The sequence below is a fragment of the Salmo salar genome, chromosome 01, assembly GCF_965601325.2.
Source record: "Salmo salar chromosome 01, fSalSal1, whole genome shotgun sequence".
NCBI classification, from domain to species: Eukaryota; Metazoa; Chordata; class Actinopteri; order Salmoniformes; family Salmonidae; genus Salmo; species Salmo salar.
This window is the reverse complement of record NC_138291.1, coordinates 4,827,630-4,854,322: the sequence shown is the minus strand read 5'-3', so window position 1 is coordinate 4,854,322 and position 26,693 is coordinate 4,827,630. Positions and strand designations below refer to the sequence as shown.

The 26,693-nt window shown below is 47.0% G+C and overlaps 1 protein-coding gene across 5 annotated transcripts in view; it reads left to right on the top strand.

The window, feature by feature from the left end:
- Nucleotides 1-26,368, top strand: part of LOC106599215 (RNA-binding protein 25) — a 34,295-nt gene extending 7,927 nt beyond the window's left edge. For 2 of the 5 annotated variants that reach the window (XM_045706956.2, XM_045706875.2), the window contains exons 7-18: nucleotides 409-606; nucleotides 5,142-5,225; nucleotides 9,667-10,001; nucleotides 10,094-10,205; nucleotides 11,725-11,814; nucleotides 11,996-12,069; nucleotides 15,424-15,574; nucleotides 16,289-16,814; nucleotides 18,797-19,107; nucleotides 22,349-22,447; nucleotides 24,513-24,560; nucleotides 25,014-26,368. In XM_045706956.2, coding sequence (XP_045562912.2) covers nucleotides 409-606; nucleotides 5,142-5,225; nucleotides 9,667-10,001; nucleotides 10,094-10,205; nucleotides 11,725-11,814; nucleotides 11,996-12,069; nucleotides 15,424-15,574; nucleotides 16,289-16,814; nucleotides 18,797-19,107; nucleotides 22,349-22,447; nucleotides 24,513-24,560; nucleotides 25,014-25,106 — 2,121 coding nt within the window. In that variant the 3' untranslated portion in view covers nucleotides 25,107-26,368. Of the gene's footprint in view, nucleotides 1-408; nucleotides 610-5,141; nucleotides 5,226-9,666; nucleotides 10,002-10,093; nucleotides 10,206-11,724; nucleotides 11,815-11,995; nucleotides 12,070-15,423; nucleotides 15,575-16,288; nucleotides 16,815-18,796; nucleotides 19,108-22,348; nucleotides 22,448-24,299; nucleotides 24,384-24,512; nucleotides 24,561-25,013 lie in introns of those variants that run through there. The other 3 variants (XM_045706887.2, XM_045706854.2, XM_045706920.2) reach the window with 2 other exon arrangements.
- The last annotated feature ends 325 nt before the right edge of the window (nucleotides 26,369-26,693 follow it).

The window sequence follows — 26,693 nt, the reverse complement described above, 5'->3', positions numbered from 1 at the left end:
GTAGGCCTATGTCCTATCTATCTATCATGAGAGGTGATGGAGGAGAACAGAGAAAGATTTTATTACATTTTTAATTGAACCTTTATTTAACCAGGCAAGTCAGTTAAGAACAAATTCTTATTTACAATGACGGCCTACACCGGCCAAACCCGGACGACTGCTGGGCCAATTGTGTGCCGCCCTATGCGACTCCCGATCACGGCCGGTTGTGATACAGCCTGGATTTGAACCAGGATGTCCGTAGTGACGTCTCTAGCACTGAGATGGAGTGCCTTAAACCGCTTGCACCACTCGGGGATACAACTTATGATTCCATTTACAGCCAAGGTAAATGGAAATATCATATCCATTAGACATGGGGATTCATAATAAGAACCTCCCTCTCTGCTTCCTGTTTGTGTCTCATAGGGAGCAATGTCAGAGGACGGGCTCAAGGAGGAAGAGGAAGAGGAGGAGGAGGATCTTGATGAGGACACAAAGCGTCGTGACCAGATAGTGAAGGGGGCCATCGAGGGGTTGATCCGGGAATACGGCAGTGAGCTCAACGCCCCTTCTCAGGACGGGGACAACCAGCCTCGCAAGAAGAAGAGAGAGAAGAAAGAGGAGGTAGTAGCATCCATTCCACTGAAGAGAGGAGGTAGTGGCGTCCGGGCTCCGCCCAACGGGGGAGGTAGTGGCGTCCGGGCTCCGCCCAACGGGGGAGGTAGTGGCGTCCGGGCTCCGCCCAACGGGGGAGGTAGTGGCGTCCGGGCTCCGCCCAACGGGGGAGGTAGTGGCGTCCGGGCTCCGCCCAACGGGGGAGGTAGTGGCGTCCGGGCTCCGCCCAACGGGGGAGGTAGTGGCGTCCGGGCTCCGCCCAACGGGGGAGGTAGTGGCGTCCGGGCTCCGCCCAACGGGGGAGGTAGTGGCGTCCGGGCTCCGCCCAACGGGGGAGGTAGCGGCGTCCGGGCTCCGCCCAACGGGGGAGGTAGCGGCGTCCGGGCTCCGCCCAACGGGGGAGGTAGCGGCGTCCGGGCTCCGCCCAACGGGGGAGGTAGCGGCGTCCGGGCTCCGCCCAACGGGGGAGGTAGCGGCGTCCGGGCTCCGCCCAACGGGGGAGGTAGCGGCGTCCGGGCTCCGCCCAACGGGGGAGGTAGCGGCGTCCGGGCTCCGCCCAACGGGGGAGGTAGCGGCGTCCGGGCTCCGCCCAACGGGGGAGGTAGCGGCGTCCGGGCTCCGCCCAACGGGGGAGGTAGCGGCGTCCGGGCTCCGCCCAACGGGGGAGGTAGCGGCGTCCGGGCTCCGCCCAACGGGGGAGGTAGCGGCGTCCGGGCTCCGCCCAACGGGGGAGGTAGCGGCGTCCGGGCTCCGCCCAACGGGGGAGGTAGCGGCGTCCCGCTCCGCCCAACGGGGGAGGTAGCGGCGTCCGGGCTCCGCCCAACGGGGGAGGTAGCGGCGTCCGGGCTCCGCCCAACGGGGGAGGTAGCGGCGTCCGGGCTCCGCCCAACGGGGGAGGTAGCGGCGTCCGGGCTCCGCCCAACGGGGGAGGTAGCGGCGTCCGGGCTCCGCCCAACGGGGGAGGTAGCGGCGTCCGGGCTCCGCCCAACGGGGGAGGTAGCGGCGTCCGGGCTCCGCCCAACGGGGGAGGTAGCGGCGTCCGGGCTCCGCCCAACGGGGGAGGTAGCGGCGTCCGGGCTCCGCCCAACGGGGGAGGTAGCGGCGTCCGGGCTCCGCCCAACGGGGGGAGGTAGCGGCGTCCGGGCTCCGCCGAACGATGATATACATTTATATCTACAATAGAAATGTATGTTTGTAAATTGGTGTAGAATTGCGTGTATGACTGCAGGCTACCAGTGAGCTACCACTTCCTTCTGGCAGAACTAAAATTGTGATTGGCCTGTCACTTTATCATTAACCTACTGTAAGTCCTAGTCCCATTTCGAGGATTTCAAAGGTCCAATGCAGCTTTTTTAAATTTTTTTATCTCAATATCAAATCATCTCTGCATTGTTTTCAATAGAAACTGTCAAAAAGAAACAAAAATAGCTTCTTAGCTAAGAGCAATTTCTCAAGCAGGAAATTAGTTAGGACTGTTTGGAAGTGGTCTGAGTGGAGAGGGGGGGAACACAGAAACTAGCTGTTATTGGCAGAGAGGTTTGGAACTCTCTTTCTTATTGGTCTATTAACTAATTTACCTCATTGTGATGTCACCGTGGAACGCCAAAACTCCAACCCACCAAAACAGGCTGAAATTTCAAGCGGTCTTTTCAAACAGCTCTTACACTAAAAGGGCATGATCATAATTTTCACAATTTCACTGTATTATTTTAACCTATTAGTGTGGAAATATATATAAAACACAGGAAATCACGTTTTTAAATGCACTGGCCCTTTAAATCCTTGAGTCACCATTTTGTTGTGATGAGAGATTGTCAACTTATCAATCTGATTTGCATGTGAAGTGTGTTTGTTTCTTTACTTACAGCGCCTTGAAAAAGTATTCATCCCCCTTGGCGTTTTTCCTATTTTGTTGCAGCGTTACAACCTGTAAATTGAAATGTGTTTCATATAATGGACCAACACAAAATAGTCCAAATTGGTGAAGTGAAATTTAAAAAATTACTTGTTTCAACAACCAAAAATTACAACAACAAAAATATGCAAAAGTGGTGCGTGTGTTCACCCCCTTTGATATGAAGCCCCTAAATAATATCTGGTGCAACCAATTACCTTTAGAAGTCACTTAATTAGTTAGATTGCACACAGGTGGACTTTATTTAAGTGTCACATGATCTCAGTGTATATATACAGCTGTTCTGAAAGGCACCAGAGTCTGCAACACCACTAAGCAAGGGGCACCATGAAGATCAAGGAGCTTTCCAAACAGGTCAGGGACAGAGTTTTGGAGAAGTACAGATCAGGGTTGGATTATAAAAAAAATATCTGAAACTTTGAACATGCCACGGAGCACCATTAAATCCATTATTAAAAAATAGAAAGAATATGGCACCACAACAAACCTGCGAAGAGAGGGCCGCCCACCAAAACTCACGGACCAGGCAAGGAGGGCCTTAATCAGAGAGGCAACAAAGAGCCAAAAGATAACCCTGAAGGAGCTGCAAAGCTCCAGAGCGGAGATTGGAGTATCTGTCCATAGGACCACTTTAAGCCGTACACTCCACAGAGCTGGGCTTTACGGAAGAGTGGCCAGAAAGAAGCCATTGCTTAAAGAAAAAAATAATCAAACACGTTTGGTGTTCGCCAAAAGGCTTGTGGGAGATTCCCCAAACATATGGAAGAAGGTACTCTGGTCAGATGAGACTAAAATTGAGCTTTTTGGCCATCAAGGAAAACACTGTCTGGCGCAAACCCAACACCTCTCATCACCCTGAGAACCCCATCCCCACAGTGAAGAATGGTGGTGGCAGCATCATGCTGTGGGGATGTTTTTTATCGGCAGGGACTGGGAAACTGGTCAGAATTGAAGGAATGATGGATGGCGCTAAATACAGGGAAATTCTTGAGGGGAAACCTGTTTGACTTCCAGAGATTTGAGACTGGGACAGAGGTTCACCTTCCAGCAGGACAATGACTCTAAGCATACTGCTAAAGCAACACTTGAGTGGTTTAAGCGGAAACATTTAAATGTCTTGGAATGGCCTAATCAAAGCCCAGACCTCAATCCAATTGACAATCTGTGGTATGACTTAAGGATGGCTGTACACCAGTGGAACCCATCCAACTTGAAGGAGTTGGGGCAGTTTTGCCTTGAAGAATGGTCAAAAATCCCAGTGGCTAGATGTACCAAGCTTATAGAGACATACCCTCAAGAGACTTGCAGCTGTAATTGCTGCAAAAGGTGGGTCTACAAAGTATTGACTTTGGGGGGGTGAATAGTTAAGCAAGTTTTCAGTTGTTTTTTTGGTCTAATTTGTTTGTTTCACCCAAAAAAATGTTTTACATCTTCAAAGTTTTACATCTTCGATTTTAATTCCAGGTTGTAAGGCAACAAAAATAGGCAAAATGCCGAGGGGGGTGAATACTTTCGCAAGGCACTGTATGTTCCAGGAAGACATCAACGCCGTAGAGATTAAATAAAGTTGGCCAATGTAAATACGTGTATTAATTCAGCTACCAACAAATGCAACTATTAATGATTTTGGTTGACCTGAAATCATAAAGGTGTTCTCACCCCATTTGTCATATTTAAATACTAGCGAGTTGCCATTTTGTGGCGAGAGAATGCCTTCATATCAAACTTATGTACATACATTTACCGGACACCCCTTCAAATTTGTGGTTTCGGCTATTTCAGCCACACCCGTTGCTGACAGGTGTATAAAATCGAGCACACCGCCATGCAATCTCCATAGACAAACATTGGCAGTAGAACGGCCCGTACTGAAGATCTCAGTGACTTTCAACGTGGCACCGTCATAGGATGTCACCTTTCCAACGAGTCAGTTCGTAAAATGTCTGCCCTGCTAGATCTGCCTCGGGTCAACTATAAGTGGTGTTATTGTGAAGTGGAAATGTCTAGGAGCAACAACGGCTCAGCCGTGAAGTGGTAGGCCACACAAGCTCACAGAACGGGACCAGTGAGTGCTTAAGCGTGTAAAAAATCGTCTGTCCTCGGTTGCACCACTCACTACCAAGTTCCAAACTACCTCTGGAAGCAACGTCAGCACAATAACTGCTGTCAGGAGCTTCATGAAATGGGTTTCCATGTTTCCTTGAGCAGCTGCACACAACCCTAGTATTGCCAAGTGTCAGCTGGAGGGGTGTAAAGCTCGCCCCCTTTGGACTCTGGAGCAGTGGAAACACGTTCTCTGGAGTGATGAATTACACTTCAACATCTGGCAGTCCGACGGACGAATCCGTCAGGTGGCCACATATACTTTTGGTAATGTAGTGTGTGTACAGTAGTCTGTTTCGTGACTTGTGTTCCTGTACTGTACTACCTCCAGCAATCTGATTACTTGTGTTCCTGTACTGTACTACCTCCAGCAATCTGATTACTTGTGTTCCTGTACTGTACTACCTCCAGCAATCTGATTACTTGTGTTCCTGTACTGTACAACCTCCAGCAATCTGATTACTTGTGTTCCTGTACTGTACAACCTCCAGCCATCTGATAAGCTGTTTCATGATTTGTTTCCCAGGAGGACATCAATGTGATGGAGATGGAGGATGACAAAAGAGACCTGATATCCAGAGAGATCTCTAAGTTCCGGGACACTCACAAGGTAACGTAGCCAGCCCACTGTTCTCTCTCACCTTACCACTCACATTAGGCGTTTGGGGAGAAAGAACTACAATACCCACATCTACATCACACCTAGTGTAGTTTCAACATCCTGTTACCTATTGGGACTTCAAAATTCATGTATTGACCAAATATATAGGAGAGTAGGTAACGTGCCACTGAAAGGGATACATTTACAATCAAAGTCACACGTGAAAACATTGGGTGAGCTCGTTTTGCATAGCCCGGTCCCCCTTCCTATGATTATTCGTTCATATTGTCAACAACATTTAGTTGAGATATTTCCTCATTTTGTGCATTTTTGATCAATTGAACTTGATAAAAAATGTAATATTTATAAACAATATGTATCCCATCAGTCAGCAATGCTATTTCAGTAGCCCCTAAAGATCGTAGGATCAACTGTTAACAATAGTGACTTGGGATGAAACTACGCAGTAGAACTACCAGCTAGAGAGTAGGGTGGACGTAATGTAATGGTCCTTTTTAAAGCTAATCTATTGATTATAACCCCACCATTATGGTAGACGACATATTGGTGACTAAAGCAAGATGAATCTCAGAGCTTTGGGGAAAGTGTGTACGGATGTAAGTATCATCTTTAATTTCTTCTTCTCTACGTCTCGGGCGCTCCTTTCTGGAGGACTTGCATAGGGGCAGCTGGCTCTGAGACTGTTACTGCACTATATAGGGTGACGTTTTTTCGACCGACGCTGGTCAAAAGTAGTGTAATATGTTTATTTTACCTTTTTTATTTAACTAGGCAAGTCAGTTAAGAACAAATTCTTATTTTACAACGATGGCCTAGGAACAGTGGGTTAAACTGCCTTGTTCAGGGGCAGAACGACAGATTTGTACCTTGTCAGCTCGGGGATTCGAACTTGCCACCTTTCGGTTACTAACCCAACGCTCTTAACCACTAGGCTACCCTGCCGCCCCCATGTAGGGAATAGGGTGGCATTTTGGATACAAGCTTGTGTTTGTAGGTACTAGCTAGTTGACATGGTTAAAAGGAGGTCCACTGGCAGTGTGAATAGAAGACCCAGAAAGAGAGAGACTAGTGAACCTACGCAGGTCCTAGTGGTGTACGGTGCATTCTGAATGTATTCAGTACCCCTTGACTTTATCCACATTTGAGTTACGTTACGGCTTTATTCTAAAAATGATTACATCGTTTTTTTTCTCCCTCATCAATCTACACACAATACCCCATAATGACAAAGCAAAATGTTGCAAATGTGTATATTTTTAAAACAGAAATATAACATTTACATTAGTATTCAGACCCTTTACTCAGTACTTTGTTGAAGCACCTTTGGCAGCGATTACAGCCTCGAGTCTTCTTGGATGTGACGCTACAAGCTTGGCACACCTGTATTTGGGAAGTTTCTCCCATTCTTCTCTGCAGATCCAATCAAGCTCTGTCAGGTTGGATGGGGAGCGTTGCTGCACAGCTATTTTCAGGACTCTTCAGAGATGTTTGATCGGGTTCAAGTCCGGGCTGTGGCTGGGCCACTCAAGAACCTTCAGAGACTTGTCCCGAAGCCACTCCTGCGTTGTCTTGGCTGTGTGTTTAGGGTCGTTGTCCTGTTGGATGGTGAACCTTCACCCCAGTCTGAGGTCCTGAGTGCTCTGGAGCAGGTTTTCATTAAGGATCTCTCTGTACTTTGCTCTGTTCATCTTTCCCTCGATCCTGACTTCCTGCCGCTGAAAAATCATCCCCACAGCATGATGCTGCCACCACCATGCTTCACCGTAGGGATGGTGCCAGGTTTGCTCCAGACGTGACGCTTGGCATTCAGGCCAAAGAGTTAAATCTTGGTTTCATCAGACTAGAGAATCTTGTTTCTCATGGTCTTAGAGTCCTTTAGGTGCCTTTTGACAAACTCCAAGCGGGCTGTCGTGTGTTTGACTGAGGAGTGGCTTCCATCTGGCCACTAACATAAAGGTCTGATTGGTGGAGTGCTGCAGAGTTGGTTGTCCTTCTGGAAGCTTCTCCCATCTCCACAGAGGAACTCTGGAGCTCTCTCAGATTGACCATCGGGTTCTTGGTCACCTCCCTGACCAAGGCCCTTCTCCCCCGATTGGTCAGTTTGACCGGGCGGCCAGCTCTAGGAAGAGTCTTGGTGGTTCCAAACTTCCATTTAAGAATGATGGAAGCCACTGAGTTCTTGGGGACCTTCAATGCTGCAGAAATGTGTTGGTACCTTTCTCCAGATCTGTGCCTCGACACAATCCTGTCTCAGAGCTCTACGGACAATTCCTTCGACCTCATGGCTTGGTTTTTGCTCTGACATGCACTGTTAACTGTGGGACCTTATATAGACAGGTGTGTGCCTTTCCAAATCATGTCAAATCAATTGAATTTACCACAGGTGGACTTCAATGAAGTTGTAGAAACATCTCAAGGATGATCAATGGAAACAGGATGCACCTGAGCTCAATTTCGAGCCTCATAGCAAAGGGTCTGAATACTTAAGTAAATAAGGTATTTCTGTTTTTATATATTTAATACATTTGGAAAAAAATGTAAACCTATTTTTTTCTTTGTCATTGTGGGGTATTGGGGTATTGTGTCGTTGTGGGGTATTGTGTCGTTGTGGGGTATTGTGTCGTTGTGGGGTATTGTGTCGTTGTGAGGTATTGTGTCGTTGTGGGGTGTTGAGGTATTGTGTCGTTGTGGGGTGTTGGGGTATTGTGTCGTTGTGGGGTATTGAGTCGTTGTGGGGTATTGTGTCGTTGTGGGGTATTGGGGTATTGAGTCATTATGGGGTATTGAGTCATTGTGGGGTATTGTGTCATATTGTGTCATTGTGGGGTATTGTGTGTAGATTAATGAAGACCATTTTTTTTATTCAATCCATTTTAGAATAAGGCTGTAACGCAACACAATGTGGAAAAAGGGGAGGGGGGGGGTCTGAATACTTTCCGAATTCACTGTATAAATCAAATCAAATTGTGTTGGTCACGTACACATATTCAGCAGATGATATTGCGGGTGTAGTGAAATGCTTGTGTTCCTAGCGCCAACATTGCAGTAGTATCTAACAACACACACATCTAAAAGTAAAAAATAATGCAATTAAGAAATATATAAATATTAAATCGAGCAACGTCGGAGTGGCATTGACAAAAATTACACTGTATACATATGAGATGAGTAAAGCAGTATGTAAACATTATTGAAGTGACTCGTGTTCCATTATTAAAGTGACCAGTGATTCCACGTCTATGGGGCAGCAGGGTTGAGTAACCAGGTGGTAGCTGGCTAGTGATGGCTGTTTAACAGTCTGATGGCCTGGAGATAGAAGCTGTTTATCAGTCTGATGGCCTGGAGATAGAAGCTGTTTAACAGTCTGATGGCCTTGAGGTAGAAGCTGTTTAACAGTCTGATGGTCTGGAGATAGAAGCTGTTTAACAGTCTGATGGCCTGGAGGTAGAAGCTGTTTAACAGTCTGATGGCCTTGAGGTAGAAGCTGTTTAACAGTCTGATGGTCTGGAGATAGAAGCTGTTTAACAGTCTGATGGCCTGGAGGTAGAAGCTGTTTAACAGTCTGATGGCCTGGAGATAGAAGCTGTTTAACAGTCTGATGGCCTGGAGATAGAAGCTGTTTAACAGTCTGATGGCCTGGAGATAGAAGCTGTTTATCAGTCTGATGGTCTGGAGATAGAAGCTGTTTACCAGTCTGATGGCCTGGAGATAGAAGCTGTTTAACAGTCTGATGGCCTGGAGATAGAAGCTGTTTAACAGTCTGATGGCCTTGAGGTAGAAGCTGTTGCGTAAAGAGGAGTTCAGTCCCCCAGGGGCTGTGAGCTTTGTGGTGAGTTTGGTAGTCGATGTACAGCATCCTCACTAATGCATTCCTTCTGTCCAGGTGGGTGAGGGCAGCGCGAGGGCGATTTGCGTCGTCCATAGGGATGTTGGGATTACTGCACAGTTTCCTAGAGAAATGCATGCGTCCTTTACATGCGAGTCCAGTTCAGGTGACACACGGGCCTCTGGAAGCAACGTCAGCGTAATACCTATTCGTCGGGATCTTCATGAAATGGGGTTTCCATGGCAGAGCAGACGCACACGAGCGTAAGATCACCATGCGGAATGCCAAGAGTCAGCTGGAGTGGTGTAAAGTTTGCTGCCATTGGACTCTGGAGCAGTGGAAACACGTTCCCTGGAGTGATGAATCACGCTTCACCATCTGGCAGTCCGGCGGAAGAATCTGGGTTTGGTGGATGCCAGGAGAACGCTACCTGCCCCAATGCATAGTGCCAACTGTAAAGTTTGGTGGATGAGAAATAATGGTCTGGGGCTGTTTTTCATGGTTCCAGGTAGCTTGTTCTCACTGCTGTGTTGACTGTGTTGTCTATGGGGGAATACAGCAGTAGAGTGACTTAACACAGGGGTACTCCTCTTCTTCCTGTAGAAACTGGAGGAGGAGAAGGGAAAGAAAGAGCAGGAACGGCAAGAGATCGATAAGGACAGGAGGGAGAGAGACAAAGAGAGGGAGCGAGAGAGGGAGCGCCGGGACCGCGAGAGGGAGAAGGAGAAGGAGAGAAACGACAACAACAACAAGGACAGAGACCGGGACCGGATCGATCGGGAACGTGAACGGACAAAGGAGAGAGAGAGGGAACGAGGAGAGAGGGAACGAGGAGAGAGGGAACGAGGAGAGAGGGAACGAGGAGAGAGGGAACGCGGAGAGAGGGAACGCGTGAAGGAGCGGAGTCGAGAAGTCAGCAAAGACCGCAGTAGATCCAGGTTGGTATGAGGATCCTAGATCAGCGCTCTGAATACAGGTGCTGGTCAGCTGTAGAAGTGGTGAGTGTTTGAACTCACGTCTCTGCCTGTAGAGAACGGAGCCGCGATGAGAAGAAACACGACCGTGAGGAAGATCAGGAGGAGGCGTACGAACGCAGGAAGCTGGAGAGGAAGATGAGGGACAAGGAGACTGCCTACCAGGAAGTAAGTTTGACGTGTAGTCCATGTTGACAAGGCTTTAGGCCGAATTTATACCCTACGCAAGTACACAACGCAAGAACTACATTAGCTACGGAGAAATGGTAATCCTGTAAAGTTACAAAAATACTCAAACGCGTGCAGCCCTGCAGCTCCACACAGGTATGCATGATTAACATTCTTATTTGCTAACAGCTTTCTTGCGTTACGTACATGTGTAGGGTTAATTAGGCTTTACCACTGCAATATACTGTCGTAGCATGGAACACAACCAGTCTGACAACTCTTTCTGATTCCCTCAGGCCTAAGGCACTTAGGTATGTGTTCCAAATGGCACCCTATTCTCTATATTGTGCACTACTTTAGACCAGAGCCCTATGCCACCCTGTTCCCTATATAGTGCACTACTTTAGACCAGAGCCCTATGGCACCCTATTCCCTATATAGTGCACTACTTTAGACCAGAGCCCTATTCCCTATATAGTGCACTACTTTAGCACAGAGCCCTATGGCACCCTATTCCCTATATAGTCCACTACTTTAGACCAGAGCCCTATTCCCTATATAGTGCACTACTTTAGACCAGAGCCCTATGCCACCCTGTTCCCTATATAGTGCACTACTTTAGACCAGAGCCCTATGGCACCCTATTCCCTATATAGTGCACTACTTTAGACCAGAGCCCTATTCCCTATATAGTGCACTACTTTAGCCCAGAGCCCTATGGCACCCTATTCCCTATATAGTGCACTACTATAGACCAGAGCCCTATTCCCTATATAGTGCACTACTTTAGACCAGAGCCCTATGGCACCCTATTCCCTATATAGTGCACTACTATAGACCAGAGCCCTATTCCCTATATAGTGCACTACTTTAGACTAGAGCAGGGTTCCATTTGAGACACAAGCCACTGTGCTCATACTGGCTCTGTCTTCAGACAACTCAATTGAACACCTGTCTATGTATAAATGCAAATTACAGTTGGTTTGGATGCTGACTGGCTGAAACAGCATTTCGGCTGTGTGTGTGTGTGTGTAATGTGTGTGTAATGTGTGTGTAATGTGTGTGTGTGTGTGTGTGTGTGTGTGTAATGTATGTATGTGTGTGTGTGTAATGTGTGTGTGTGTGTGTGTGTGTGTGTGTGTAATGTGTGTGTAATGTGTGTGTAATGTGTGTGTGTGTGTGTGTGTGTGTGTGTGTGTGTGTGTGTGTGTGTGTGTGTTATGTATGTGTGTGTGTGTAATGTGTGTATGTGTGTGTGTGTGTGTGTGTGTGTGTAATGTGTGTGTGTGTGTAATGTGTGTGTGTGTGTAATGTGTGTGTGTGTGTTGTGTGCGTGTAATGTGTGTGTGCGTGTAATGTGTAATGTGTGTGTGTGTGTGTGTGTGTTGTGTGTGTGCGTGTAATGTGTGTAATGTGTAATGTGTGTAATGTGTAATGTGTGTGTAATGTGTGTGTGTGTAATGTGTAATGTGTGTGTGTGTGTATATATATCAGATGTTGTTGCTCTTCTTCTTCTCAGCGTCTGAAGAACTGGGAGATCAGGGAGAGGAAGAAGGCTCGGGACTACGACAAAGAGAACCAGCGAGAGGAGGAGAGACGACATGAGATGGTCAGAGAGATGATTCTAGATATGCCTTCTATAAGTATACATTCTCTCTGATTCTGTCAACCTGTAATGCCACATGCATGTAATCGCTTCACTATGTCCTGGCCTCTGAATCTGTCTAAATCTGTGATGTGTGGATACTTTGGAGTTGGTATGTAATCCAGTGTTTTTCTTCCTCCTACAGACAAAAGAAGGCAAGCGTCTGAAAGAGTTCCTGGAAGATTATGACGATGACAGAGATGAGTCAAAATACTACAGGTGAGACGGCACCGTTTATAACACACAGACAGATGAGTCAAAATACTACAGGTGAGACGACACCGTTTATAACAGAGACGAGTCAAAATACTACAGGTGAGACGACACCGTTTATAACAGAGATGAGTCAAAATACTACAGGTGAGACGGCACCGTTTATAACAGAGATGAGTCAAAATACTACAGGTGAGATGACACCGTTTATAACACACAGACAGATGAGTCAAAATACTACAGGTGAGACGACACCGTTTATAACAGACGAGTCAAAATACTACAGGTGAGATGGCACCGTTTATAACACACAGACAGATGAGTCAAAATACTACAGGTGAGACGACACCGTTTATAACAGAGATGAGTCAAAATACTACAGGTGAGATGGCACCGTTTATAACAGACGAGTCAAAATACTACAGGTGAGACGGCACCGTTTATAACAGAGATGAGTCAAAATACTACAGGTGAGACGACACCGTTTATAACACACAGACAGATGAGTCAAAATACTACAGGTGAGACGACACCGTTTATAACAGACGAGTCAAAATACTACAGGTGAGATGGCACCGTTTATAACAGACGAGTCAAAATACTACAGGTGAGACGACATCGTTTATAACAGAGATGAGTCAAAATACTACAGGTGAGATGGCACCGTTTATAACAGACGAGTCAAAATACTACAGGTGAGACGACATCGTTTATAACAGAGATGAGTCAAAATACTACAGGTGAGACGGCACCGTTTATAACACACATACAGATGAGTCAAAATACTACAGGTGAGATGGCACCGTTTATAACACACATACAGATGAGTCAAAATACTACAGGTGAGACGGCACCGTTTATAACAGAGACGAGTCAAAATACTACAGGTGAGACGACACCGTTTATAACAGAGATGAGTCAAAATACTACAGGTGAGACGGCACCGTTTATAACAGAGATGAGTCAAAATACTACAGGTGAGACGGCACCGTTTATAACACACAGACAGATGAGTCAAAATACTACAGGTGAGATGACACCGTTTATAACAGAGATGAGTCAAAATACTACAGGTGAGACGGCACCGTTTATAACAGACGAGTCAAAAACTACGGTGAGCGACCCGCGCGGTCCCGGGAGATGACACCGTTTATAACACACAGACAGATGAGTCAAAATACTACAGGTGAGATGACACCGTTTATAACAGACGAGTCAAAATACTACAGGTGAGACGACACCGTTTATAACACACAGACAGATGAGTCAAAATACTACAGGTGAGATGACACCGTTTATAACAGACGAGTCAAAATACTACAGGTGAGACGGCACCGTTTATAACAGATGAGTCAAAATACTACAGGTGAGACGACACCGTTTATAACAGACGAGTCAAAATACTACAGGTGAGATGACACCGTTTATAACACACAGACAGATGAGTCAAAATACTACAGGTGAGACGACACCGTTTATAACAGATGAGTCAAAATACTACAGGTGAGACGGCACCGTTTATAACAGAGATGAGTCAAAATACTACAGGTGAGACGGCACCGTTTATAACAGAGATGAGTCAAAATACTACAGGTGAGACGGCACCGTTTATAACAGAGATGAGTCAAAATACTACAGGTGAGACGGCACCGTTTATAACAGAGATGAGTCAAAATACTACAGGTGAGACGACACCGTTTATAACACACAGACAGATGAGTCAAAATACTACAGGTGAGATGACACCGTTTATAACAGAGATGAGTCAAAATACTACAGGTGAGACGGCATCGTTTATAACAGAGATGAGTCAAAATACTACAGGTGAGACGACACCGTTTATAACAGACGAGTCAAAATACTACAGGTGAGATGGCACCGTTTATAACAGAGATGAGTCAAAATACTACAGGTGAGACGACACCGTTTATAACAGAGATGAGTCAAAATACTACAGGTGAGACGACACCGTTTATAACACACAGACAGATGAGTCAAAATACTACAGGTGAGATGACATCGTTTATAACAGATGAGTCAAAATACTACAGGTGAGACGGCACCGTTTATAACACACAGACAGATGAGTCAAAATACTACAGGTGAGACGACACCGTTTATAACAGAGATGAGTCAAAATACTACAGGTGAGATGACACCGTTTATAACAGACGAGTCAAAATACTACAGGTGAGACGACATCGTTTATAACAGAGATGAGTCAAAATACTACAGGTGAGACGGCACCGTTTATAACAGAGATGAGTCAAAATACTACAGGTGAGATGACACCGTTTATAACACACAGACAGATGAGTCAAAATACTACAGGTGAGATGACACCGTTTATAACAGAGATGAGTCAAAATACTACAGGTGAGACGACACCGTTTATAACACACAGACAGATGAGTCAAAATACTACAGGTGAGACGGCACCGTTTATAACAGAGATGAGTCAAAATACTACAGGTGAGATGACACCGTTTATAACAGAGATGAGTCAAAATACTACAGGTGAGACGGCACCGTTTATAACACACAGACAGATGAGTCAAAATACTACAGGTGAGACGACACCGTTTATAACAGAGATGAGTCAAAATACTACAGGTGAGACGGCACCGTTTATAACAGATGAGTCAAAATACTACAGGTGAGATGACACCGTTTATAACAGACGAGTCAAAATACTACAGGTGAGACGGCACCGTTTATAACACACAGACAGATGAGTCAAAATACTACAGGTGAGATGACACCGTTTATAACAGACGAGTCAAAATACTACAGGTGAGATGACACCGTTTATAACAGACATACAGATGAGTCAAAATACTACAGGTGAGACGGCACCGTTTATAACAGACGAGTCAAAATACTACAGGTGAGACGGCACCGTTTATAACACACATACAGATGAGTCAAAATACTACAGGTGAGACGACACCGTTTATAACAGACGAGTCAAAATACTACAGGTGAGACGGCACCGTTTATAACAGACAGACAGATGAGTCAAAATACAAGCTGTTGGAACTGGTCGGTGGAAGCCACAAACAAAGGAGCCAGCTGTGTTGGGTCTGGCACCCTGTAGCAGAGCTGAGTTCCAATGCTATTTTAAATCATTTCCTAATCTCAAGTTGGGCTTGATTTGAGTTAGGCGTGGGTGGGGGGGGTAAAGAAATAGCAAACCCTTGCCCATCTGGCGCTATAGGCAGCCTAAAGCAAATGCAAAGTATTTGAATGATTACAAATAGTATTTTAACACAGGTCTGTAGTGTTAATCTGTATGACTGACTGACTGTCTGTCTCTCTGTCGTCGTCGTCGTCCCCCCCCCCCCCCCCCCCCCCTCTCAGGGGTAGTGCATTACAGAAGCGTCTGAGAGACCGTGAGAAGGAGACAGAGCTGGATGATAGAGACAGGAAGCGGGAGAAGGAGGAGCATGATCAGATCAGACAGAGACTGTTAGCTGAGGGACACCCAGACCCTGAGGCCGAGCTGCAGAGGGTATGTCTCCGTCTGTCTGTTGTGGAACAGGAGACAGGCAGACGGTCTGGCTGGCTGGCTGGCTGTTGTGGAGCTCTCCTATGACCAAGGTCGTGTTCACGAGGGCACATCGTAACAATGTGTTTTGCAAGGGAAAACGCAACGCTGCGTTCTGTCTCTCGTGTGCCTCCCGTCTGTCTCGTGTGCCTCCCGTCTGTCTCGTGTGCCTCCCGTCTGTCTCGTGTGCCTCCCGTCTGTCTCGTGTGCCTCCCGTCTGTCTCGTGTGCCTCCCGTCTGTCTCGTGTGCCTCCCGTCTGTCTCGTGTGCCTCCCGTCTGTCTCGTGTGCCTCCCGTCTGTCTCGTGTGCCTCCCGTCTGTCTCGTGTGCCTCCCGTCTTCCTCCCGTCTTCCTCCCGTCTTCCTCCCGTCTTCCTCCCGTCTGTCTCGTCTTCCTCCCGTCTGTCTCCCGTCTTCCTCCCGTCTGTCTCCCGTCTTCCTCCCGTCTGTCTCGTGTGCCTCCCGTCTGTCTCCCATCTTCCTCCCGTCTACCTCCTGCTGGTTAACTTTGGCACAGTAACAGACATGAGAAATGTTGATCAGTGTGTATTGTACCTGTCAAATGGGGACAATACACACTAATCAACAAGGCACATTCATGACATTTTGTTTTGTTTTATTTTCATTTGTAAAGTGTGTTGAGACTTTAAATAAATTGTGATTTGATTTTTACACCAAGATGGAGGAGGAGGCAGAGAGGAGGCGGCAGCCCCCAGTGAAGCCGGAGCCAGAGGAGGAGGAGGAGGAGGAGGTGCAGCAGGAGAAACCACACAGGGAGAGGGAGCACCGAGAGAGGGAGCACCGGGAGAGGGAGCACCGGGAGAGGGAGCACCGGGAGAGGGAGCACCGGGAGAGGGAGCACCGGGAGAGGGAGCACCGAGAGAGGGACAGGAGAGGAGGTGGAGGTGCAGACAGGCCTCCTCCCGAACACCCTCAGTCCCAATCAGACGATGATGTGGAGGATGGAGAGGAGCTTGACGATCGTGACGGGGAAGACTCGTCAGATGCCAGGACACACCCACACCTCAAGCCCACACTGCGGCCAATCACGTCGGCACCCTCTGTGTCGTCGGGCAGCGGCGGCGCCACGCCCAACTCCCCTGGCAACGAGTCTCCGTGTGGCATCATCATCCCCCATGAGAACTCTCCAGAAGCCCAGCCCACAGATGAACACCGGCCGAAGATAGGCCTCAGCCTGAAACTGGGTGAGTTAGAACCAGCCTGACTGGGCCGGTTAGAACCAGCCTGAAACTGGGCCAGGTTAGAACCAGCCTGAAACTGGGCCAGTTTAGAACCAGCCTGAAACTGGGCCAGTTTAGAACCAGCCTGAAACTGGGCCAGTTTAGAACCAGCCTGAAACTGGGCCAGTTTAGAACCAGCCTGAAACTGGGCCAGTTTAGAACCAGCCTGAAACTGGGCCAGTTTAGAACCAGCCTGAAACTGGGCCAGTTTAGAACCAGCCTGAAACTGGGCCATTGAGATGGCTTGGGATGAGTTGGACCGCAGAGTGAAGGAAAAGCAGCCAACAAGTGCTCAGCATATGTGGGAACTCAAGACTGTTGACCGGGCGCTCAGCTCATTCAGCGGTGTGTAGCTGTAGTATGAATGGGTGAGGGGGGGGGGGGTATGAATGGGTGGGGGGAGAGTGAGGGAGGGGGTATGAATGGGTGGGGGGGAGTGAGGGGTATGAATGGGTGGGGGGGAGTGAGAGAGGGGGTATGAATGGGTGGGGGAGAGTGGGGAGTATGAATGGGTGAGGGGGGGTAGGAATGGGTGGGGGAGAGTGAGGGGGGGTATGAATGGGTGAGGGAGGACTGAAGGGGGGTATGAATGGGTGAGGGAGGAGTGAGGGGGTGTGTTCATAGATATAACAAAGGCCTTAAAATGTCCAAACTCGTCTCAGCCAAATTATAATAGTACCACATCAAAGCAATGCAGTTCAAACAACAATAAACTGGCAGCAACCTCCCTTTAACTGAAATGGCAACCCAAATACGTCTGGCAGGGCAGTAACAGTCCAGCGACATCAAAGGGAAGATCATTGGGGGGGTTAAAACATTCTCCTGCAGTGTAAAGCAATGGAACGATAGAGAGAAAATGAATGAGAGAGAGAGAGGGCTTTTAACTGTTGACTTCTGGGCTTGCAGTTTCACCTGTTGACTTCTGGGCTTGCAGTTTCACCTGTTGACTTCTGGGCTTGCAGTTTTACCTGTTGACTTCTGGGCTTGCAGTTTTACCTGTTGACTTCTGGGCTTGCAGTTTCACCTGTTGACTTCTGGGCTTGCAGTTTCACCTGTTGACTTCTGGGCTTGCAGTTTCACCTGTTGACTTCTGGGCTTGCAGTTTCACCTGTTGACTTCTGGGCTTGCAGTTTCACTGACTGTCCGTCGGATACATCTGGTGGCTGGTTGGTTGTTTTGTCATAGCTTTGCAACGATGTTGCAACGACTCCATGCGATCGATGACCGGAGCGGTCGCAACACATAACCACGAGCTAGAGCGCTAACACCGGCCGTCGACTTAAACACTTCACGAACGAAACGCGCTGAAAATAAACAAGACTTCTGCAGAGTTGCACAAACTGTCAAACTGCTAACTGATAGCTCCTTAGTTCTCCACAAAGAGCCAATCTTTTTTTCCCTCTCCTTCCCGACAGCTGATGCACACCCAAAGTGTCGGCTCACAGTGCTTGATTTCGCCACAATTTTGTGTGTGTGGGGTACAGAGATGAGGTAGTCATTGAAAAATCATGTTAAACACTATTATTGCATACGGTGTCCATGCTCCAACTTAGTATGTGACCGGTTTAGCAGATTTCAACTCTTGAATTTTATTTAGGCTCGTCATAACAAAAGGGGTTGAATACTTATTGACTTAAGACATTTCAGCTTTTCATTTGTAATTAATTTGTAAATATTGCTAAAAACATAATTCGACTTTGACGTTATGGGGTATGTGTGTGTGTGTGGACACAATCTCAATTTAATACATTTTAATTTCAAGCTGTAACAACAATGTGGACAAAGTCAAGGGGTGTGAATACTTTCTGAAGATGTTAAACGTTTTACATCTGTATGCTAAAGGTACCGTAACTTTTCTTCTAATACATTTAAAAGTTAATAGTTACTTCCCTACTATATCTCTCTCTCTCTCTCGCTCTCGCTCTCGCTCTCGCTCTCCTCCCCAGGCGCCGGCGCCAGCCCCAACCATCAGATCCACACTGGGAGTAAACGTAAGAAGCTGGCCAACGTCGACAGCGTCTTCAACAAGTTTGGAGAGGAGGAGGCCGACGAGGCGCCCCGTAAACGTAAGCTGGTTCCGCTGGACTACGGTGAGGACGATAAGAGTTTGGGTCTGGACGGGGCGGAGGTACCTGGAGGGAAGGGAGGACAAAACACAGAGGAGAAACGAAAACACATCAGGAGTCTGATTGAGAAGATTCCTACGGCCAGACCTGAGCTGTTCAACTACCCTCTGGACTGGACCGCTGTGGACTCGGTAAGGATGAAGACGAGGTAGTGGAGAGACTATAGGACCAGGTTTTATGGATAGATTACAGGGATTTACATCAATAGACCGCTGTGGACTCGGTAAGGATGAAGACGAGGTAGTGGAGAGACTATAGGACCAGGTTTTATGGATAGATTACAGGGGATTTACATCAATAGACCGCTGTGGACTCGGTAAGGATGAAGACGAGGTAGTGGAGAGACTATAGGACCAGGTTTTATGGATAGATTACAGGGATTTACATCAATAGACCGCTGTGGACTCGGTAAGGATGAAGACGAGGTAGTGGAGAGACTATAGGACCAGGTTTTATGGATAGATTACAGGGGATTTACATCAATAGACCGCTGTGGACTCGGTAAGGATGAAGACGAGGTAGTGGAGAGACTATAGGACCAGGTTTTGTGGATAGATTACAGGGGATTTACATCAATAGACCGCTGTGGACTCGGTAAGGATGAAGACGAGGTAGTGGAGAGACTATAGGACCAGGTTTTATGGATAGATTACGGGGATTTACATCAATAGACCGCTCTGGACTCGGTAAGGATGAAGACGAGGTAGTGGAGAGACTATAGGACCAGGTTTTATGGATAGATTACAGGGATTTACATCAATAGACCGCTGTGGACTCGGTAAGGATGAAGACGGGGCAGTGGAGAGACTATAGGACCAGGTTTTATGGATAGATTACAGGGATTTACATCAATAGACCGCTGTGGACTCGGTAAGGATGAAGACGAGGTAGTGGAGAGACTATAGGACCAGGTTTTATGGATAGATTACAGGGATTTACATCAATAGACCGCTGTGGACTCGGTAAGGATGAAGACGAGGTAGTGGAGAGACTATAGGACCAGGTTTTATGGATAGATACAGGGGATTTACATCAATAGACCGCTGTGGACTCGGTAAGGATGAAGACGAGGTAGTGGAGAGACTATAGGACCAGGTTTTATGGATAGATTACAGGGATTTACATCAATAGACCGCTGTGGACTCGGTAAGGATGAAGACGAGGTAGTGGAGAGACTATAGGACCAGGTTTTATGGATAGATTACAGGGATTTACATCAATAGACCGCTGTGGACTCGGTAAGGATGAAGACGAGGTAGTGGAGAGACTATAGGACCAGGTTTTATGGATAGATTACAGGGATTTACATCAATAGACCGCTGTGGACTCGGTAAGGATGAAGACGAGGTAGTGGAGAGACTATAGGACCAGGTTTTATGGATAGATACAGGGGATTTACATCAATAGACCGCTGTGGACTCGGTAAGGATGAAGACGAGGTAGTGGAGAGACTATAGGACCAGGTTTTGTGGATAGATTACAGGGATTTACATCAATAGACCGCTGTGGACTCGGTAAGGATGAAGACGAGGTAGTGGAGAGACTATAGGACCAGGTTTTATGGATAGATACAGGGGATTTACATCAATAGACTGCTGTGGACTCGGTAAGGATGAAGACGAGGTAGTGGAGAGACTATAGGACCAGGTTTTATGGATAGATTACAGGGATTTACATCAATAGACCGCTGTGGACTCGGTAAGGATGAAGACGAGGTAGTGGAGAGACTATAGGACCAGGTTTTATGGATAGATTACAGGGATTTACATCAATAGACCGCTGTGGACTCGGTAAGGATGAAGACGAGGTAGTGGAGAGACTATAGGACCAGGTTTTATGGATAGATTACAGGGATTTACATCAATAGACCGCTGTGGACTCGGTAAGGATGAAGACGAGGTAGTGGAGAGACTATAGGACCAGGTTTTATGGATAGATTACAGGGATTTACATCAATAGACCGCTGTGGACTCGGTAAGGATGAAGACGAGGTAGTGGAGAGACTATAGGACCAGGTTTTGTGGATAGATTACAGGGATTTACATCAATAGACTGCTGTGGACTCGGTAAGGATGAAGACGAGGTAGTGGAGAGACTATAGGACCAGGTTTTATGGATAGATTACAGGGATTTACATCAATAGACCGCTGTGGACTCGGTAAGGATGAAGACGAGGTAGTGGAGAGACTATAGGACCAGGTTTTATGGATAGATACAGGGGATTTACATCAATAGACCGCTGTGGACTCGTTTAGGATGAACTCTTCTAGCCTGGTCCCTGATCTGTTTATCATTTCAACTCCATCACTAGTGCAAAATGGCAAGGAGTGGAATGATAACACAAACAGACTGGTACCCAGGCTAGAGCTCTTTTTCCCTAAATATAGTGTGATGGATTCTGGGTTCTAACTCCTAAACTTGAAATAAGGTTAATTATCAGATATTCTATTGAAATATTGAGTGCTATGGTTTAGAGGGTCTACACCAGAGGTTACATTTTGCATTTAACATTTTTTGTCATTTAGCAGATGCTCTTATCCAGAGCGACTTACAGTAGTGAAGGCATATATTTCATACATTTTCTTTTCTCCGTACTGGTCCCCCCGTGGGAATCGAACCCACAACCCTGGCGTTGCAAACACCGTGCTCTACCAACTGAGCCACACGGGTATGGGTATCTGTAATAGGAAGGTATATAGTGTGTGAAACTAAGCTTGGAATGTACTGAGTGTTAGAGAGAACGATCACATGGCAGGCATAGATAAGGGGGGAGAGTCATGGATTAGTGATGAAGTGTGTGTGTGGGGGGGGGGGGGACGGGGGACGGGTCGAGATCAGGTCACGTTTAAGGGAGAAGAAACAGTTTATTGTCCGTAATCACTTTAGTTTCCTGCCTAGCGATAAACATGTAATGTTTAGCGAGAAGGAGGAGACTCCACCCCCAAAGTGACGTACACATACCACCGGCTATTGTAAACATGTTTTTGTCGACTCGGCTGTTCGATAGAGAAGTAGAAAGTGAAAATGTGTGTTTTATAATCTCTATTAGCTATGCTTTGTAGGAGTGGATTTATACTTAGTCGTCACGAGGTCTGAAATAAACTCGCTCGTTTGTAAATTAGAGTTCGGATGCAGTCGGACTGCGCGATGAATGCCTTTTTTTTTTTTGGTCTCGTCTTGTCCCGGAGAATCTTGTCGGAGATGTGCTCTCTCCCTTTTACATTTCTGAGGCGCCGCAGCTAACCATTTAATCGCACCGGTATGAATTTGGCGTGTGTGTAAGTTTTGTGGGGGGGGAGTTGGAGTTGGGACTGTCGCTCCTGTGTCTCTTTTAAAACACACCAAGTCTACCACCTTTGTTCTTCTCCTCAGACTCTGATGGACCGACGCATCAGGCCCTGGATCAACAAGAAGATTATAGAATATATCGGAGAGGAGGAAGCTACGCTAGTCGACTTTGTTTGTTCGAAGGTGAGTTGTACTTGTCTTTCTGCACTAACTGTATGTGGCTCAGAGAGTCTGCTAAATGACTCACTACTGTAGTGGCTCTGGATCAGAGAGTCTGCTAAATGACTCACTACTGTAGTGGCTCTGGATCAGAGAGTCTGCTAAATGACTCACTACTGTAGTGGCTCTGGATCAGAGAGTCTACTAAATGACTCACTACTGTAGTGACTCTGGATCAGAGAGTCTACTAAATGACTCACTACTGTAGTGGCTCTGGATCAGAGAGTCTGCTAAATGACTCACTACTGTAGTGGCTCTGGATCAGAGAGTCTGCTAAATGACTCACTACTGTAGTGGCTCTGGATCAGAGAGTCTGCTAAATGACTCACTACTGTAAGTGACTCTGGATAAGAGAGTCTGCTAAATGACTCACTACTTTAGTGGCTCTGGATCAGAGAGTCTGCTAAATGACTCACTACTTTAGTGGCTCTGGATCAGAGAGTCTGCTAAATGACTCACTACTGTAAGTGGCTCTGGATCAGAGAGTCTGCTAAATGACTCACTACTGTAAGTGGCTCTGGATCAGAGAGTCTGCTAAATGACTCACTACTGTAAGTGGCTCTGGATCAGAGAGTCTGCTAAATGACTCACTACTGTAGTGACTCTGGATCAGAGAGTCTACTAAATGACTCACTACTGTAGTGACTCTGGATAAGAGAGTCTGCTAAATGACTCACTACTGTAGTGACTCTGGATCAGAGAGTCTGCTAAATGACTCACTACTGTAGTGACTCTGGATCAGAGAGTCTACTAAATGACTCACTACTGTAGTGACTCTGGATAAGAGAGTCTGCTAAATGACTCACTACTGTAAGTGGCTCTGGATCAGAGAGTCTGCTAAATGACTCACTACTGTAAGTGGCTCTGGATCAGAGAGTCTGCTAAATGACTCACTACTGTAAGTGGCTCTGGATCAGAGAGTCTGCTAAATGACTCACTACTGTAAGTGGCTCTGGATCAGAGAGTCTGCTAAATGACTCACTACTGTAAGTGGCTCTGGATCAGAGAGTCTACTAAATGACTCACTACTGTAGTGGCTCTGGGTCAGAGTCTGCTAAATGACTCACTACTGTAAGTGACTCTGGATAAGAGAGTCTGCTAAATGACTCACTACTTTAGTGGCTCTGGATCAGAGAGTCTGCTAAATGACTCACTACTGTAGTGACTCTGGATCAGAGAGTCTGCTAAATGACTCACTACTGTAGTGACTCTGGATCAGAGAGTCTGCTAAATGACTCACTACTGTACTGGCTCTGGATCAGAGAGTCTGCTAAATGACTCACTACTGTAAGTGGCTCTGGATCAGAGAGTCTGCTAAATGACTCACTACTGTAAGTGGCTCTGGATCAGAGAGTCTGCTAAATGACTCACTACTGTAAGTGGCTCTGGATCAGAGAGTCTGCTAAATGACTCACTACTGTAGTGGCTCTGGATAAGGATATGAACACAACCTACAGCTTGTCATAAGCATGTGTTGTTTTCAGTCCTTCACATTGGCCATGTAGATGACAGGATGCTGTCAAAGGTATTGGGGATGGACCCAGTGTTTATTGCTGTGACGTGTAACATAATCTCTGCACTAGGCTGGTGTGATGTTTGACCAGCTGTTATGTTGTCCCCTAAAGGTCATGTAGTCCCCTAAAGGTCATGTAGTCCCCTAAAGGTCATGTAGTCCCCTAAAGGTCATGTTGTCCCCTAAAGGTCATGTTGTCCCCTAAAAGGTCATGTTGTCCCCTAAAGGTCATGTTGTCCCCTAAAGGTCATGTTGTCCCCTAAAGGTCATGTTGTCCCCTAAAGGTCATGTAGTCTCCTAAAGGTCATGTCTCACGGTGTGATGTTTAACCAGCTTGTTATGTTGTCCCCTAAAGGTCATGTAGTCTCCTAAAGGGCATGTCTCACGGTGTGATGTTTGACCAGCTTGTTATGTTGTCCCCTAAAGGTCATGTTGTCCCCTAAAGGTCATGTTGTCCCCTGAAGGTCATGTCTCACGGTGTGATGTTTGACCAGCTTGTTATGTTGTCCCCTAAAGGTCATGTCTCACGGTACACCGCAGGGGATCTTGGATGATGTTGCCATGGTGAGTGGATCATAGAAAATCATTAAACGTGATCACAGGAACGGATTTTTCTAGGCTGAAACCAGTTTTAGTGATCGTACGTTAATGCGTGTAATGTACTTCTGGCTTGTTCTACTAGCTCAGACTTTTAAGTGAGGAAAACATGTACTTGCTACGACTGAGACGTGTAGTTTTTCTCACGTTGTCGTTTTAAGATGAATGCACTTAACTGTAAGTCGCTGCGGATAAGAGTCTGCTAAATGACATGTAAAATGTAAAAATGATATGTAATCTTACATTTGAGTTAGTTATAAAAAAAAAAAAAGTGTGAGAGACAAGACCACTCCACTCACTGAACTGAATGATTTATTGTTACCTGTTTCTCGTCAACAGTGCAGTACTCTAGACATAACGGGTGTTAGAACGTGTGTTAGTAAATGACGACACCACTAACTGATTTATTGTTACCTGCAGGTTCTGGATGAGGAGGCAGAGGTGTTCATAGTTAAAATGTGGAGGTTGTTGATCTACGAAACAGAGGCTAAGAAGATTGGTCTGGGGAAATGAAGACTAGTACTACTATCTAGTACTACTACAGTATTACTGCTGTCAGGGACAGTTTTTTTCCCCCTCTGGTTTCAAGTCTCTTTATTTCTCTGACTGATCGACTGATCACACGGACACCTCTCACTCACTAGGGTGTCGGGACTACGAATATGGGCCTTGTTACCAGTCCCCAACCACCCTCTACCCCCCTCTACCACTCAAACCCGCCTCTACCGCTCCCCAACCCCCCCTCTGTCACTCAAACCTGCCTCTACCGCTCCCCAACCCCCCCTCTGTCACTCAAACCCGCCTCTACCGCTCCCCAACCCCCCCCTCTGTCACTCATCCCTCCTCTACCGCTCCCCAAAACCCCCTCTACCTCTCATCCCCCTCTACCGCTCCCCAAACCCCCCTCTACCTCTCATCCCCCTCTACCGCTCCCCAAACCCCCTCTACCGCTCATCCCCATCTACCGCTCCCCAAACCCCCTCTACCGCTCCCCAAACCCCCTCTACCACTCCCCAAATCCCCCTCTACATACCCCCTCTACCGCTCCCCAATCCCCCTCTACCGCTCCCCAATCCCCCTCTACCGCTCCCCAATCCCCCTCTACCACTCATCCCCCTCTACCGCTCATCCCCCCTCTACCACACCCCAAATCCCCCTCTACCACTCATCCCCCCTCTACCGCTCATCCCCCCTCTACCGCTCCCCATTCCCCCTCTACCGCTCATCCCCCCTCTACCGCTCCCCATTCCCCCTCTACCACTCATCCCCCTCTACCGCTCACCCCCCTCTACTGCTCATCCCCCCTCTACCACTCCCCAAATCCCCCTCTACCACTCATCCCCCTCTACCGCTCCCCAAACCCCCTCTACCGCTCCCCAAACCCCCTCTACCGCTCCCCAAACCCCCTCTACCACTCTATCGCTCCCCATTCCATCAGTAAAGAACAACAGCTGCTGTCATTGTGTGTCTGTGTGTGTCTGCAAGAGAGAGCTTGACTGTGTTGAATGTGAAAGTGCCCACAAGCTTACTGCATGATATCCAAATTGTTTATCAGCTGGTGGGGAGAGAGCCTGTCAAAGGCAAAGCCAGCTCATCTGTGTGTTTTTACCCATTGTCATTTTGTCTGCTCCGCTGCGCCTCAACTGACACATTGGGCTTTATGGTTTAGTATTGTCCGGGAGGTATCTTATCTCGTTGGTATCGTCTGATTGGAGGATTCGCTCCACTGTGTAATCTAATGATGAAATTAAAGAAGCTTTTAAAAAAAAAAAAAATGTGTGCAATTTGTTTAAACTGAACATGTAGAAATAAGATGTCATTACTGGATGTAATTATGGAATTATTTAGGTTTCTATTTTTCACTAAAGGATAGAGTTGGGAATGGGCCTCGTAACATTACTCCAATACCCTAGTTACGCACTCTTAATTACTCCAATACCCTAGTTACGCACTCTTAATTACTCCAATACCCTAGTTACGCACTCTTAATTACTCCAATACCCTAGTTACGCACTCTTAATTACGCCAATTCCCTAGTTACGCACTCTTAATTACGCCAATTCCTTAGTTACGCACTCTTAATTACTCCAATACCCTAGT